We start from the raw sequence: 15,273 nt of genomic DNA, 5'->3' as shown, positions 1-15,273 counted from the left end.
CTTCTAAACTTTATAGATATATTAGTTTAAAAAAATATGTTTTTAAATTTTACAGATATATTAGTATGAAAGAGTATTATTTTCTTTATAAATATCAGTTTGATATTTAATGTTGCCAGAAATTAATTAGAAACAATCTTTTTATCTCTTTAATTTTTCTCTGCAAATTCTTTGGTTATGTTTATCAAAAACAAAACAGAATTTTTAATAAACTTATAAAAGTAAGTTGTTGTCTATAAATTTAGCAAATATAATAGAAACAATTAATATTTTAAAGATAATAATCTTCCCACCTTAAAACCTGTTTACTAAACCCACAAACATTACACTAAGTGAGTTCTGGATTATAGCCTACAGCCATCCTGATGACCACGGCCACCTTGACCCTATTGCTGTTGTTGTTTCTATTCTTACTGGCGTTCTTGCTGTGCGTAGCACCAAAGCTCGTCGTGATTTAATTACATTACTTCCATTGTGCACGTTGTAGTGATTGTCTTCATCATTATTGCTGGCCTTGCTAGAGCAGATGCAGAAAACTACAAACCATTTATGCCATATGATGTCGGTGTTATTTTTGTTGGCTCGGCTGCGCTGTTCTTTGCTCATGTTGGATTTGATGCTGTTTCCACAATGGTTGAAGAAACCGAAAATCCTGCTCGAGATAATCCCTATCGGACTAGTGGGCTCAATGACAATAGTTACAGTGCCATGTTGTTTGCTAGCAGCAACATTGTGCCTACTGGTACCAAACAAGCAGCTTGATGGAGAAGCTGCATTTTCTTCAGCATTTGACTATGTTGGTTTGAACCGGGCAAAGTACTTTGTTGCTTTGTGTGCGTCGGCAGGCATGACCACAGCTTTGCTCGTTTCAGCCGTTGGCCAGGCTCGGTATCTCACCCACATTGCTTAAACTCACATGATGCCCCCATGGCTACCTCATGTCAATGCAAAGACTGGGACACCAGTAAATGCCCCTGTTATTATGCTTGGCGAACCAGCTATAGTTTCCTTTTTCACAAAGCTGGATATTTCCACCTCCACATTATTTATCTTCGCACTTTAGGCGGCGGCCCTCCTGTTTCAGCCCTGTCCCAACACCGGGAGCAGGTGGTGAGAAGAGATCTGCATACCCACAGTTGAAGCCTTATTGCACCTGCAATCCTCATTGCAAAACTATTTGGGGAAAGACAACCTTTACCAGCTTCAAAGCAAAATGCAACTGAAACACCAGCCTCTTTTGCTGTATCCATAAGCAAGTACAACAAACAATCATCAGTTCAATGTAATCCATTTTTTTCTTTTTAAGCCAAAAGACCATGTCCATATTATTGATAGCACCAAAATATTAAATAACCAAGTTGTTGAAGAAAAAACAGAGAGAAACAGAGGCAGCTGTTCATGCAACAATCAGAACATATTGAATAATAACACAACACAAGACAACAGAACATAATACTCTGGCAACAGAGATAGTCGGAAGCTCTTAAGGGCGACTTCAAAACTCCAGCAAGTCATCACCATTCACAGGATTGTTAACATCTCCATCCCAGAAATAAAAAAACTACAGATCAATACAATCCAGGTTTTAATGTAATACAGTCTCATTAGCTCCAAATTCACAAATTTTTTGTACCAGAAACAAACAAAATGCTAGAGGTGCAAAATCAATTCCAGATACATTTCTACAGAGGACAGAAAATTGGAAACCAAAAGGTGATTAGTGAATTTGTTATCCTCAAGCTCCTTAGTAAGGTAACTAGAGTATCAAATTGATTATATACAACTTACTGTACAAGCTGATAGAATATTATGCGTAACGGACACTATCAACATCATGTCAAGCAACACCAACATAGAGTTACCATCTTCTACACTTGCTGCACTCTTCAGTGAAGGTATCAGAGTCTCTGAATAACATTAACTAGCTATAAGATTATCAAAGACAAGCACTAAATTAAGCTTCTACATCTTATGCTCAATTTTCAAACCTGTTATCTATTCGTTCAAGCTCATTTTCATCCCACCCTTCAAATATTCACTCTAGTACTGCAAATTTCTGCATCCACTGTAATTTGAAGTTTCAAAGTTTCTCAACAGGTAGTTTACTGACAATGGTGCTTTAAAGAAATTATTTTCTCCCACTTCAATCTCCTCAAACCTGTCTCTATGTTGCCATAAGTTTCACAAAGCATTCCACTGATTTCATGGTTTCATCAAATCAACCCGAAGGGAGAAGCTTCTAACGTCTCTGAAAGGGTGTGGCATTACCATAGCCAGGTGCTCCCAATGTGTTCGAATGATAATATGAATTTACATTGTTGTAATTGTAGTTCATCTGCAGGTCTATGGGCTGGTGCCCAGTCAAGGAATAATGTCCAGCTGAGGAGTTCAAATATGATGCACCTTGATTCATAAAAAAGTGAACTGGTTGTTGATGAGGGGCTTGCAGCGAGTGTACAATGTTAGGGTTTGCAAACGATGATGGTTGTAGAGGTGCTTCGGATGAGAAAGCTATTCGAGGGCGCTTATTTCTACCCTGGTATTGTAGTTGAGGGCGCTCGTCTCCACCCTGGTGTTGTGGTTGAGGGAGCTTATTTCCACAATGTTGTTGTGCTAGACTCTTGGAGATTGTAGCTGAAGGCAGTACAGTGGTTTGGGAAGGGGGGGCAAATCTCACAGGGGAAGTTGGGGCAGGAATGGGAGAGGTGTTTGGGATTGAAGTAGCAGTGGAGGCAGAGGTTGAAAAGGGGGAGGTGATTGTGGTGGCGGCAGCTGGAGTAGCTGTGGATGCAGTGGTTGGTGATGAGGAGGTGACAGTGATGGGAGCAGTAGGGGCAGGTATGATAGTGGTGGAGGCAGCTGTCAGGGTGTTGAGGGCAGTGCTTGCAGTGGAGGTGGATTTGGGCACTGAACATTTATTCTCATTCAAAATTGGGATCTGAGAACTGTAGCCTTCAACTAGCAACATTGCTTTCTTATTTGAAATTTCCATTTCCAAGTATGCTATTTGTTCCTGGAGGAACTTAGGTGAGAGTTCAGATTCAAGTTTGTGATCTTCAATGCATTTAATTACAGCCCTCAAATCAGCAACTCTTTTTTCTTTGGACATAATCTGTTAGCAAGTTGTTTCAAAATCGCACATCTTAACAGCTGATCTTAAAACTAAAATAGAGATTGATAAATTAATAGAAAATGCAAAATCATACCAGTGCTTCAACTGATTTGTTGCTCCTCCTAAAATTTCTTGCAACAATCTTGGAATACTTCAAGTAATTTTTCAAGAGAGGTACAGGCCGGAACTCCTTAACCAGCTCAAATGCATAAATGAAATTAATAGCATCAATATATTGTTTCTTGTTGATGAGAGTTTGAATAAAACCTGTTACATATACAACATAAGTCGCAAGTTCAATGACCACCAATAGAAAGCTCAAAAAAATAATAATTGAAATTAAAAATGCTGAAGCATAAACTTTCACCAGGCATTTCAAAGATTAACGAGTTCTCATGTCAAGTGGCATTTAGAAAACAAGATATGGAAACTTCAAGTCAAGGTTTCAAGTGGATCCCTAAGGCTCCCTGTGGAATGGCTAGTTATAATCCCAAAGTAAAGCTAAAGATATGCTGACATTGCCAGAAGATTGATCCTATAGCATTACAACTCCTGGAGATTTTAAAAAAAGAATGGTAACAGATAGGCTTTATTCAAGGCTGTAATTCCTTTCTGTTTGTTTACATGTTTGAAAGGAGAAAGAGCAAACTAAACTCCAGCTCCAGCTTTTAGTATCAGGGTTGATGACATCATTAGCATAGAACACAAAACCTTTGCAGTTAGATTTATATGAATGTCGATCTATATTTTAGATGCAAGAAAAGAAGAACAAAAGGTCATTACTCTCCTAAAGGAAACAGGCACATGCTGTTTCCATGGAAGCACCAAACACCCAAACACAGCTCTACTATATGCCTAACTTTGAAATGTTCCCACGCATTTTCACAACAAATTCTATAGATTTCGATGCAATACGGAGCAACCACATGAGATACAACAGTGGTTAGAAAGATTGCAGGATCCATTCCCTTTCTTCCAATAACACCAACTTTACCACAGGGTTTTTATCATATCGCTTCTAGAATTAGCATCTTATGAATATTTGATCTGACAGAGAAATTGTTTGATTATATGAATATCCTCTACCAATCCTAGCATAATGTTAGCTGTGCAACATCATAAACTAGCATGGTACCACCTAAATACAAACATACCAAATATACAATACATAAAAAGTAAAATCATAGCAAGCTTCAGAATTAGAAACTTACGGAAGGCCTCATCTACTAAACCAAGGACACGTAAGAATTCAGGGGTCTGCCTATCTTGAGCAACAGTCACCAAATCATTGAATAGTTCACAAGCATCAAAGACAGAGGCCAGTCCATAACAAGCCAAGAGCCTAAAAAATCCTAAAACCTCTAAATAACGATCCTTTTTCATTTTGGTCCTCCAATCAAACGCAAGCTCTCTTGCTGCTTCTCTCACATGTGGCTTGATTGGTGGTGACAATGCCATTAATTGCTCCAGCAAAAGGTTGCAACTCTTTTTTACCACAATCCCATTGTAGACCACATCACCCTTCGAGATAGGAGGTGGGTAAAACCCTTCCATTGCATCCAAAACAAGCTTTGCTGGATCCGATGATAGTCCAAGAGCGGTAAGAACTTCATTTTTTATCTTCTCGTCATATTTTCGAGACTTATTTAAGAATATTTGCAAGGCCTTTCCATCCATAGTCAGCAAATGACGGAGATTAGCATCTGTAGCATTCTTAACCACAAAATCATCTGGTGTCTCAATCTTCACATGGGTATTACCATTATCAACAAATCGTTTCTCGTCTAGTTGCTTACACAGTTCTTCATGTTTTCTCTCCTTTAATTCAAGTTCTCTAGATTTATCCATGAACTTCTTAATTTCCATTTCAAGATCCTTAAACCGCTCCAGAAGCTGTTTCTCCTTCAACTCAAGCCCTTTAGCTTGTTCCAAAACCCTCTTGTTTCCCAATTCAACTTCTTTCAACTGCTCTTCAAGATGCTTCTTCTGCAATTCAATCTCCTTGGACTGTTCTTCAAATTTCTTCGTTTCCAGTTCAACTACCTTACACCGCTCTTCAAGTTGCTTTTCCTTCAATTCAACCTCTTCAACAAACTTTTTATTCCGCAATTCAACTACCAGGCGCCTTTTTTCAACTTGCTTCGCCTTCAACTCAACCTCTTCAAAAAACTTCTTAATTTTCTTGATTTGCAATTCAACTTCTTTCTGCTGCTCTACAAGTTGCTTTTCCTTCAATGCAAGCTTTTCAACTAACTTGTTTCTCTCCAATTCCACTTCCTTGCACCTTTCATCAAATTGTTTCTCTTTCAATTCAAAATCCTCCATAAACTTCTTGTTTTTCATGTCTTTCGATTCAACTTCTTTCAACTGCTCTTCAAGATGCTTCTCCTTCAGTTCAATCTCCTTGGACTGTTCCTCAAGTTTCTTCTTTTCCGATTCAACTACCGTACACCGCTCTTCAAGTTGCTTTTCCATCAATTCAGCCCCTTCAACAAACTTTTTATTCCCCGATTCAACTACCAGGCGCCTTTCTTCAACTTGCTTCTCCTTCAACTCAAGCTCTTCAAAAAATTTCTTAATTTTCTCGTTTTCCAATTCAACTTCTTTCTGCTGCTCTACAAGTTGCTTCTCCTTCAATTCAAGCTTTTCAACTAACTTCTTTCTCTCTAATTCAACTTCCTCGCACCTTTCATCAAATTGTTTCTCTTTCAATTCAAGCTCCTCTATCAACTTCTTGTATTTCATGGCCCCTAATTCAACTTCCTCTTGCTTCAATTTAAGCTCTTCAAAACACTCCACATTTCTCTTCCTCTCCAATTCAATCTCCAAAGCCCTATCCTCAAGCCACCTCTCCTTCAATTCACACTCTTTAAGTTGTTCCCCTAACTTCAACTTCACACATGCAACTTCCATGTACCCTTCATTGAGTTGCTTCTTCCTTTCCACTTCAATTTCCTTTTGCCTTTCCTCAATTTTCTTCTCCTTCAACATTATCCCTTCGACAAGCTTCTTCCTTTCCACTTCTATTTCCTTTCGCCTTTCCTCAATTTCCTTCAACTCAATCTCATCAACAAACTTCTCTCTCACCAACTCCTCCCTCTCTTCAACTTCCTTCCGCCTTTCCTCCAACTTCTTCCTCTCCAACTCAACCTCTCGACGCCGTTCCTCAAAATCCTTCTCCTTCAATTCAATCTCTTTATAATGCTCCTCAACCTCCGCGTCTCTCAACTTTATAAACTCTTCGCACCGTTCTTCAAACTCCTTCCACTTCGATTCAACTTCCTTCTCTCTCTCCTCCAGTTGCCGTTCCTTCGTGTGAAGCTCTTTGGCGCAGTCTTCGATGGAATTGAAAGTGGAGTCAAAGTGAGTTTGGAGTTCTTTCCATTGAAGAGTGAGTAAGAGAAAGGAAGAGGCTTGCTCGTGAATTTCAATGAAAGTTCGGCTGAAGTTTTGTTGCCTTAACTTAGTGAGCTTCAACTCGCTGCAAATCTTCTCCTCCATTGAAATAGGAGACGAGACCCTAGCACCACTCACTGCAGTGGATAGAGACTACTAAGAAGCTGATGAGGGTAAAACGACAGGTCGTCGTCAATTGGAACGGTTCAGAAAATGAAGGGGTGCCATTGCCAAAGAAGTAAATTAATTTTTTAACAAATCATAATCAACACAAAATGACACCTTCTATTAATGTGTCGGAAAACCTTAATAATGACACCCTCTATTAATGTGTCGGGAAACTTAATAATTTCACCATTCTCCGGCAGCATAATATTAAAAAGGTGTTTGGGTGGAAGATATTGGTTTTTTTAAAGAATTTTTTATTTTAAAATATATTAAAATAATATTTTTTATTTTTAAAATTTTATTTTTGATATTTACATATTAAAATAATTTAAAAACAATAAAAATATATTCATTTAAAGTAAAAAAATAATTAATTTTTTTAAAAATATTTTCTACCTAGTGTCTAACACCGCAGGCTCGATTTAATTTTATTATTATTATAAGTTAGATAATTTAATTTAAATTTATTATAATTTAATTAAAATAATATTATTTTATTTTTTAAAAATAACTACACGATGAATTCTCTCTTGGATTTTTTAAAATATAACTCTAACTTGAATTTGAAATTGAGTCAATAGACTACTTTAAATTTAATAATACAAGTCTCAGGTGTGTTGTTCATATTAATTTTATTTTCATTTTTAAATAAGAATTTTCATCAATTTTTTAATTTTTTTATCCATATTATAATTTTTTTTCCCGTGAAAAATGATGTTATTTGCAAGTAACTTAATGATTTTTAGCAATTGATTCGACACATAAATCTAAAACGAGAAATCAAATAATTTGGAAATAAAATTAATGCAAAAATATTTTGAAAGCAATACTGATGGGGGATCGGGAAAACTGATAAGAAAAAATAATTTTGACATAAAATTGATATATTTTATATTTGTTGTAATGTGCATTTTATAAGCAAGAAAACACCAAATTCTAGTTTAACAGCTTAGAATTAAGGGGTATATTTAGTATTGTGACAAAGACTAATTTTTATTTGAGAATATGTATAAATTTTTTTATTTTTTTTATATTAACACTTTAAAATAATTAAAAATACTAAAACATATCAATTTAATATTTTTTTTTCAAATCAAAATTTTTTTGAAACACATCTTAGCACAATTCCAAATGAAAAACAAACGATAACTTAGAAGGAATAAGTTGTCAATCACCCTAATCAACTGCCAATATTTAAGAATTTTGTTGTTTGTAAAAGAGATATGATTAATTCAAATATTTTTATTTACCTTATTTATCTATAACTTTTTATTATTATTATTAACGTGGGTGTCTAGATCAGATTGTGTGCATTTCGATTAATTTTACGGGTCTTGAAATTAACGGTCATATAAGCTTCCAGTGGTTTTAAAATTTATGGGACTCGTACTGATTTTTTAAAAACCTAACTCAAAACCTGACCAATTCAACTACACATTCTAGAGTTTATAACGTTTTTTTCTTAATTGTATAGTCAAAAGTAATGTGGTCAATGCTTTTCCTATTTTCCTTTATTGTATTGTTTAAAATTGAAATGTTATGAAAAATATTTTGTCAATTATTAAAATTTAATCAATTCAAGTTAATTGGATTATATTGCATTAAATTGTAAGATGAATGCAATTAAAAGTTTCAAATATATTTAAGAAATGAAAAACATTAGGCAATTTAGAAACTTGATATTTTCTGCACCTAGTGATTAGTCAAATATATTCTATTTCCACACCTTGTAAACACTTTCTTCACTGATTTATCACTACAATCTATCACCATGGTAGGGGGGGGGGGGGGCAATTTCGTGTCACGCAAGGTAGCAAATTAGTCCTCTGTTAATTAGGAAGACGATGATCGTTGCAGTGGACATGGGAATTCCATGCTTGGTGTGCTAATCAGAACGAAAGAAATTCTACCTTTACAAACAATTTCATGGAAATTGCTTCCCAGCATGATATCTTTCAACTGGTTCTCAATCCATTGTTGTTGACTGATGACTGGTTCATCATAGCATACAGAGGGCAAGAGCATTATGATTCAGGAATCACAGCCAGGCTCTCCAAATATGTTCCAATGATTGCTAGGGTTTACGTTATTATAGTGGGAGCTAGACTGAATGGTGGGCAGTGAAACTATGGGATGTCCAGCTAATGAACAAGCACCCTGATTCATAAACAGCCCCTTTTATTGGATCACAGAAGCAAGCTGCCAAAAACAATCATTTCAATTCAATATTGATGAAGTCTGAGAAAACTTCGAAGGATTACGAGCCTTTCCATGGTGGTCGACGGGCTTTGGAGATTGAGCCGTTGAAGGTGGCTTCGGTTTTTGACCCATCAAATTTCATCCAGGCTTTGAATGCAGAGCAGTCTCATCTATCACGATTTTTTATATCAGAAACAGACAGCAATGCCAAGAGCTGCAGAACCAATTCCAGATATCCCTGGAAAGGAGGTGGAACAGAGAATTGAAAACTAAAAATAAACAGAGAAGACAGAGTAAATTGGCTCCTTAATTTCCTATCCTTAAGCTCCATGGTAACCTGAACATCAAATTGATTATTTACACTTTCCTGTACTAGCTGATGGAGCAAGATGTAAAGCAAAGAAAAACTATCAACATAACATAAATTATCATCTTCTTGACTTGCTGCACTCTCGAAAGAAAGTGTCAAAACCCTTGTATACATGATTTACTAACTACCAGATTACCAAAGAAATTGTCACTAAACTAAGCTTCTTCACAATCTTGGGATCAATTTTCGAACCTGTCATGTATCAGCCCAAGCTCTTCTCATCCCACTCTTAAAACAAGTCAGTCTTAACTGTAAATTGTTTCAGTCTCTATAATAAACTTACTTCTCCTACTTCAATAAACTTAAAACCTGCCTATGGGTTGCCACGAGTTCTTCTTTGGCTGATTCAAAGCAACCAGAAGGAAGAAGCCTTTATGGTCTCTGAAAGGATATTGCATTATCATAGTCAGATGGTCCTTGTATGCTCCAATGATTATAATAACAAGGATTTAAAATATTATAAAGGAGTTCATCGGTGGGTTTATAGGCTGATATGCATTGATACTATATTGTCCAGCTGATTAGTTCGAACTGAATACACCTAGCTGTACAGCTGCTACCAATAACATGCAAGGCAAAAAAGAATATTAACATTATCTGGAACCACACTTGCAAAAAGTTTAATCTTCCTAGCATGTTGGAATCTTTGAGCAAAGGCATCAAAGTCCTAGAATAAGGTTAACTAGCTATAAGCTACTAGAGTACCAAAAGGAATCTGCTTCAAGCTTCGACTGTTTCTCAGCTGGTTGTTGACCACAGATGATTTTAAGAAATTCCTCTCCCACTTTAACCTGCCCCATGTCATCAAGAGTTTCACGTAACAATCTACGGCCGCTGAAAGGGGGCAGCACTGTCATAGCCAGGTTTTCCAAATGTGTTCTGATGATAAGATGGATATCCATAATTATAATGGGAGCTTAAACGTGGGTTTGGTGGGCGATAACCAGGACAATTGTAGTGCCCGCCAGATGGTTTTTGATTTATAAAAGGACCTTCTGTTCGCTGATGAGGGACAGGCACAGACTGTGCAAAGCCAGTGTTTTGAAGTGATGGTGCTCTTAGAGGAACCTCTGGTGATTTAGCAATCCGAGGGCGCTTATTTCCACTCTGGTGTTGTTCTTGAAGGTGCTTATCACTGCCCTGGTACTGCGCTTGACAGCGTTTATTTCCACCCTGGTATTGTGGTTCAGTCTTGGGGATTGAGCCACAAGGTGATGCACTGCTTGAGGAGGGGGAGACAACTGCACTTCGGGTAGTGGAGGCAGTAATGGATGAAGTAGTGGCGGGAGAGGCAACTGCTATTGGGGTAACAGCGGCTGCAGCTGTTGTGGAGGGAGAAGTGACAATGACAGGGACGACTGGATTAGCAATAGCGGAAGTAGTTGGGGCAAGAGAGGTGACTGTGACTGGGGAAGCAATGTAGGCAACAGTTGGAGAGAGGGAGGTGACTGTGATGGGAGCAGTACAGGCAGCCATCGTGGAATTGAGAGCAGGTTTAGTGGCAGAGACAGATTTGGATGCAAGGACAAAGGCAGAAGCAGCAGCTTTTGGGGCCAAACGTTTGTTCTCACTCAGATTAGGCTGAGTAGAACTGCTTCCCAGGTTTGGTAAATTTGTTTTCCTAATTGGAAGTTGTCTTTGGACGTCTTTTATTTGTTGCTTGAGGGTATGTGGTGAGAATACAGTTTCAAGCTTGTAATCTTCAACGCATTTCAGTACAACCGTTAGGTCAGCCACTCTTCTCTTTACAGACTCAACCTGTTAGCAAGTTTTAAGTGTGAGCATATAATAACAGTTGGATCATACACAAGAGCAGAGGTTGACATATTGAAGGAGAAAGCCAGAAAAACATACCAGTCCTTTAATGGAATTGCTGCTCCTCTTAATTTTTCTGGCTGCAATCTTGGAACCACTTAAATAATCCCTCAAGATAGGTCCCGGTGGGAACTGATTAACCATCTCAAATGCAAAAATGAATCTGATAGCTTCCATTGGCTGTTTCTTTAAGATAAGAATTTGAATAAAACCTGTTACATGCATGCAAAAGAATAGTTACAAGTTATATCACGCTCCAGTACATATTTCAAATGAAAATAATAATTGAAAGAGAATCGAATCAATTAATTTTCACCAGGCATTAAAGAAGTCGAGGGCTAAATTGAAAGGAAAAACTGGTGTGCTTCAAGCCATGGATTTAAGTAGATTTCCCAAGGCTAATTTGGCTATAAGATGCTTAAAAATTGACAGGTGATGCTAGCACTAGCAGAAGATTATCCTTGACCTTTACCACTCTTGACAACACCGTAACAAATGACTATAAGCTGAACACTAAAATAGGCCTTTAATTGCAGTTACATGCATTTCTGCTCCAAACACAGGGTATATAGTGCATTCTCCATGCAATACAGGATTCGTTGACTTACCACCAAAGAAAGCTTCAAAAACGACCAACTTTTCTAAGAATTTCCATGATTTTCCACTATCTTGTATTTACATAACAGAATCTTGAGATGTGAAATAAACTATAAATTTAATCACATACAAGTTTCTGCCAATACCAAATATAGAATAGTTATAATTCATTAATAGCATGGTAGGGAAGAAAAAGGATTACAAGATTACAGACACATAAGAAAGCAAAAAAATCATAGTGAGCACAAGGATTAGAAACTTACCAGGAATTTTATCTCCTAGTTCAAGGACACGAAAGAATTCAGGAGTCTGCTTATTTCGAGCAATAATCACCAAACGGTTTATGAGCTCATCTGAATCAAAAGCAGAGGCCAGTCCATAAGCAGCCAACAGATTAAAAAAACTAAAAACATCCAAATTGTGGTAACCATCCACTGTCATCTTTGTCATCCAAAGAAAGGCAAGTTTCGTTGCTTCTTTTCTCACATCGGGTTTGATTGTTGGGGATATTTTCGTTAATTGCTCAAGCAAAAGATTGCAACTTCTTTTCACAACAACCTCTTTGAACTCCACATCACCCTCCCTCAAATGGGGTGGGTAAAACCCTTCCATTGCATCCAAAACCAGCTTTGCAGGATCCGAGGAAAGTCCCAAAGCAATAGATACCTCATTCTTCATCTCCTCATCATGTTTACAACGCTTATTTAATAAAATTTGCAATGCCTTTCCATCCATTTTCACTGAAAAATGTAGGTTAGCATCCATAGAATAATCTACGGTCTCCGACTTCACACGGGCATTACAAGCATCAGCAACTTGTTTCTCCTTCAACTCAAACTCCTTCATTCGCTCCAAGCACTTCTCATTTTCCATTTCAACTTCCCGTGACCTCTCTTCTAGTTCCTTCTCCTTCAACTGAAGCTCTTCAATTTGCTTCCCTTTCAAATCAAACCTCCTACACCGTTCCTGCAATTCCTTCTCCTTCAACTCAACCCCTTTAATTATCTCCTCAACCTCCCTGCTTTTCAACTCAAGTTTTCTAAATCCTTCCTCTAATTTCCTCCTATTCAATTCAACTTCCTCGCTCCTTTTGCCAACATTCTTCTCCATCAATGCAATCTCTTTAACCCTCTCCTCAACCTTCCTACCTTTCAATCCAACCTCTTTAAGCCTCTCCCCAACCTTCCTATCTTTGAATGCAAGCTCTTTAAGCCTCTCCTCAACCATCCTATCTTTCAATCCAACCTCTTTAAGCCTCTCCCCAACCTTCCTATCTTTCAATCCAACCTCTTTAAGCCTCTCCTCAACCATCCTATCTTTCAATCCAACCTCTTTAAGCCTCTCCCCAACCTTCCTATCTTTGAATCCAATCTCTTTAAGCCTCTCCTCAACCTTCCTATCTTTGAATCCAATCTCTTTAATCCTCTCCTCAACCTCCCTACCTTTCAACTCAACCCCTTTTCTCCGTTCCCAAAACTCGTCATCTTTCACCCTAACTTCCTTAAACAGCTCTCTAACCCTCCTCTCCTTCTCTTCAACTTCTCTAAATCTCTTCTCCACCCTCTCTTCTCTCAATGCAACTTCTCTAAACTCTTCCTCCACTTTCTTCTCCTTCAACTCAATTTCATCATACCTTTCTCTAACTTGCTGCCCAAAATTTATCTCTTTCAACTCAAGCTCTCTTCTCCACTCCTTAGAGTTCTCTTCTGTCAACTTAACCAAAATTTCCATTTCATGTTCCTTAAACCCCTCCAGGAGGTGCTTCTCCTTCAACTCAAGCTCTTTAGCCTGTTCGAAAAACCTCTTGTTTGCCAATTCAACTTCTTTCAACTGCTCTTCAAGATGTTTCTCCTTCAGTTCAATCTCCTTGGACTGTTCCTCAAGTTTCTTCTTTTCCGACTCAACTACCATACACCACTCTTCAAGTTGCTTTTCCTTCAATTCAACCTCTTCAACAAACTTTTTATTCCCCAATTCAGCTACCAGGCGCCTTTCTTCAACTTGCTTCTCCTTCGACTCAAGCTCTTCAAAAAACTTCTTAGTTTTCTTGTTTTCCAATTCAACTTCTTTCTTCTGCTCCAGAAGTTGCTTCTCCTTCAATTCAAGCTCTTCAAAAAACTTATTAATTTTCTTGTTTTCCAATTCAACTTCTTTCTGCTGCTCCAGAAGTTGCTTCTCCTTCAATTCAAGCTTTTCAACTAACTTCTTTCTCTCCGATTCAACTTCCTTGCACCTTTCATCAAATTGTTTCTCTTTCAATTCAAACTCCTCTATAAACTTCTTGTTTTTCATCTCCTCCGATTCAACTTCCTTTTGCTTCAATTTAAGCTCTTCAAAAAACTCCACATTTCTCTTCCTCGCCAATTCAATCTCCAAAGCCCTATCCTCAAGCCGTCTCTCCTTCAATTCACACTCCTTAAGTTGTTCCCCAAACCTCAACTTCACCCATGCAACTTCCCTGCGCCCTTCATTCAGTTGCTTCTCCTTCAACTCAAACTCTTCGACAAGCTTCTTCCTTTCCACTTCAATTTCCTTTCGCCTTTCCTCAATTTTCTTCTCCTTCAACTCAATCCTTTCAACAAGCTTCTTCCTTTCCATTTCAATTTCCTTTCGTCTTTCCTCAATTTCCTTCTCCTTCAACTCAATCTCTTCAACAAACTTCTTTCTCGCCAACTTCTCGCTCTCTTCGACTTCCTTCCGCCTCTCCTCCAACCGCTTCCTCTCCGATTCAACCTCTCTACGCCGTTCCTCAAAATCCTTCTCCTTCAATTCAATCTCTTTATAATGCTCCTCAACCTCCGCGTCTCTCAACTTTATAAACTCTTCGCACCGTTCCTCAAACTCCTTCTCCTTCAATTCAACTTCTTTCTCTCTCCCCTCCAGTTGCCGTTCCTTCGTGTGAAGCTCTTTGGCGCAGTCTTCGATGGAATTGAAAGTGGAGTCAAAGTGAGTGTGGAGTTCTTTCCATTTAAGAGTGAGTAAGAGAAAGGAAGAGGCTTGCTCGTGAATTTCATTGACACTTCGGCTGAAGTTTTGTTGCCTTAACTTAGTGAGCTTCAACTCGCTGCAAATCTTCTCCTCCATTGAAATAGGAGACGAAGCCCTAGTGCCGCTCACTGGAGTAGATGGGAGACGACTAAGTTGAAGCAAATCATCATCACTATTAATGTGTTGGGAAAACCTTAATAATTGAAAAAAATTTAAATTTATTTTTTAGTTTTAAATTATTATTTTTAATATATTTTTAAATTTTTTAAAATGTTGATATAGAAATGAATTTTAAAAAAATATATTTAATATATAATTAAGACAAAAACATTTTGAAATGCAATATTTGTTACCCTTCCAAACAAATTCTTTCAAAATAGTTTCATGTAAATTATTAGGCTTAACTCATCCTATAATAATCCATTTATAACTTGAGTCGTGAATTATATAAATTAATCAAACTAAAAAAAAATTAATTTTTAAAAAACTAAAAAGTTTAAACAACATGATTTTGATATTTTTGTTTTTTTATAAAAAAAATAAACCAAATATTAATTAAGTTTTGATTTTGTTTGTTTGAAACTTAGCCCATAAACAATCTTAGACGGTTGTATTTTTCATGAAACCT

The 15,273-nt window shown here is 37.3% G+C and overlaps 2 protein-coding genes across 3 annotated transcripts; both read right to left on the bottom strand.

Annotated features, from left to right (window-relative positions):
• Positions 1–213: 213 nt before the first annotated feature.
• Positions 214–6,817, bottom strand: LOC133694700 (uncharacterized). Of its 2 annotated transcripts, none has more exons than XM_062116361.1 (3): positions 4,324–6,817; positions 3,207–3,379; positions 214–3,112 (listed from the first exon to the last, which is right to left on the bottom strand). In XM_062116361.1, the coding sequence occupies exons 1-3, from the start codon at positions 6,611–6,613 to the stop codon at positions 2,240–2,242; spliced, it is 3,336 nt and encodes a 1,111-aa protein (XP_061972345.1). In that variant the 5' UTR covers positions 6,614–6,817; the 3' UTR covers positions 214–2,239. The 2 variants fall into 2 exon arrangements, with proteins under 2 accessions (XP_061972345.1, XP_061972346.1); XM_062116362.1 differs by having other exon boundaries at positions 214–1,240.
• A 2,861-nt stretch (positions 6,818–9,678) lies between these two features.
• On the bottom strand, positions 9,679–14,820 carry LOC133694287 (uncharacterized). Its single transcript, XM_062115777.1, has 3 exons — positions 11,921–14,820; positions 11,100–11,272; positions 9,679–11,003 (listed from the first exon to the last, which is right to left on the bottom strand). The coding sequence occupies exons 1-3, from the start codon at positions 14,739–14,741 to the stop codon at positions 10,071–10,073; spliced, it is 3,927 nt and encodes a 1,308-aa protein (XP_061971761.1). The 5' UTR covers positions 14,742–14,820; the 3' UTR covers positions 9,679–10,070.
• Between the last annotated feature and the right edge of the window lie 453 nt (positions 14,821–15,273).

Source organism: Populus nigra, chromosome 5 (genome assembly GCF_951802175.1).
Source record: "Populus nigra chromosome 5, ddPopNigr1.1, whole genome shotgun sequence".
NCBI lineage: Eukaryota > Viridiplantae > Streptophyta > Magnoliopsida > Malpighiales > Salicaceae > Populus > Populus nigra.
Note: the sequence above shows the minus strand (reverse complement) of the source record. Positions and strands in the feature narration are given on the sequence as shown.

Bases quoted from the DNA above. Each gene is read 5' to 3' on its own strand.
- LOC133694287 (XM_062115777.1), bottom strand. From the start codon at position 14,741: ATGGAGGAGAAGATTTGCAGCGAGTTGAAGCTCACTAAGTTAAGGCAA. The intron at 11,273-11,920 runs GTAAGTTTCTAA...TGCATGTAACAG, and splicing joins ACTAGGAGATAAAATTCCTG to GTTTTATTCAAATTCTTATC. The intron at 11,004-11,099 runs GTATGTTTTTCT...ACTTGCTAACAG, and splicing joins GCAATTCCATTAAAGGACTG to GTTGAGTCTGTAAAGAGAAG.
- LOC133694700 (XM_062116361.1), bottom strand. From the start codon at position 6,613: ATGGAGGAGAAGATTTGCAGCGAGTTGAAGCTCACTAAGTTAAGGCAA. The intron at 3,380-4,323 runs GTAAGTTTCTAA...TATATGTAACAG, and splicing joins TTTAGTAGATGAGGCCTTCC to GTTTTATTCAAACTCTCATC. The intron at 3,113-3,206 runs GTATGATTTTGC...ACTTGCTAACAG, and splicing joins ACAAATCAGTTGAAGCACTG to ATTATGTCCAAAGAAAAAAG.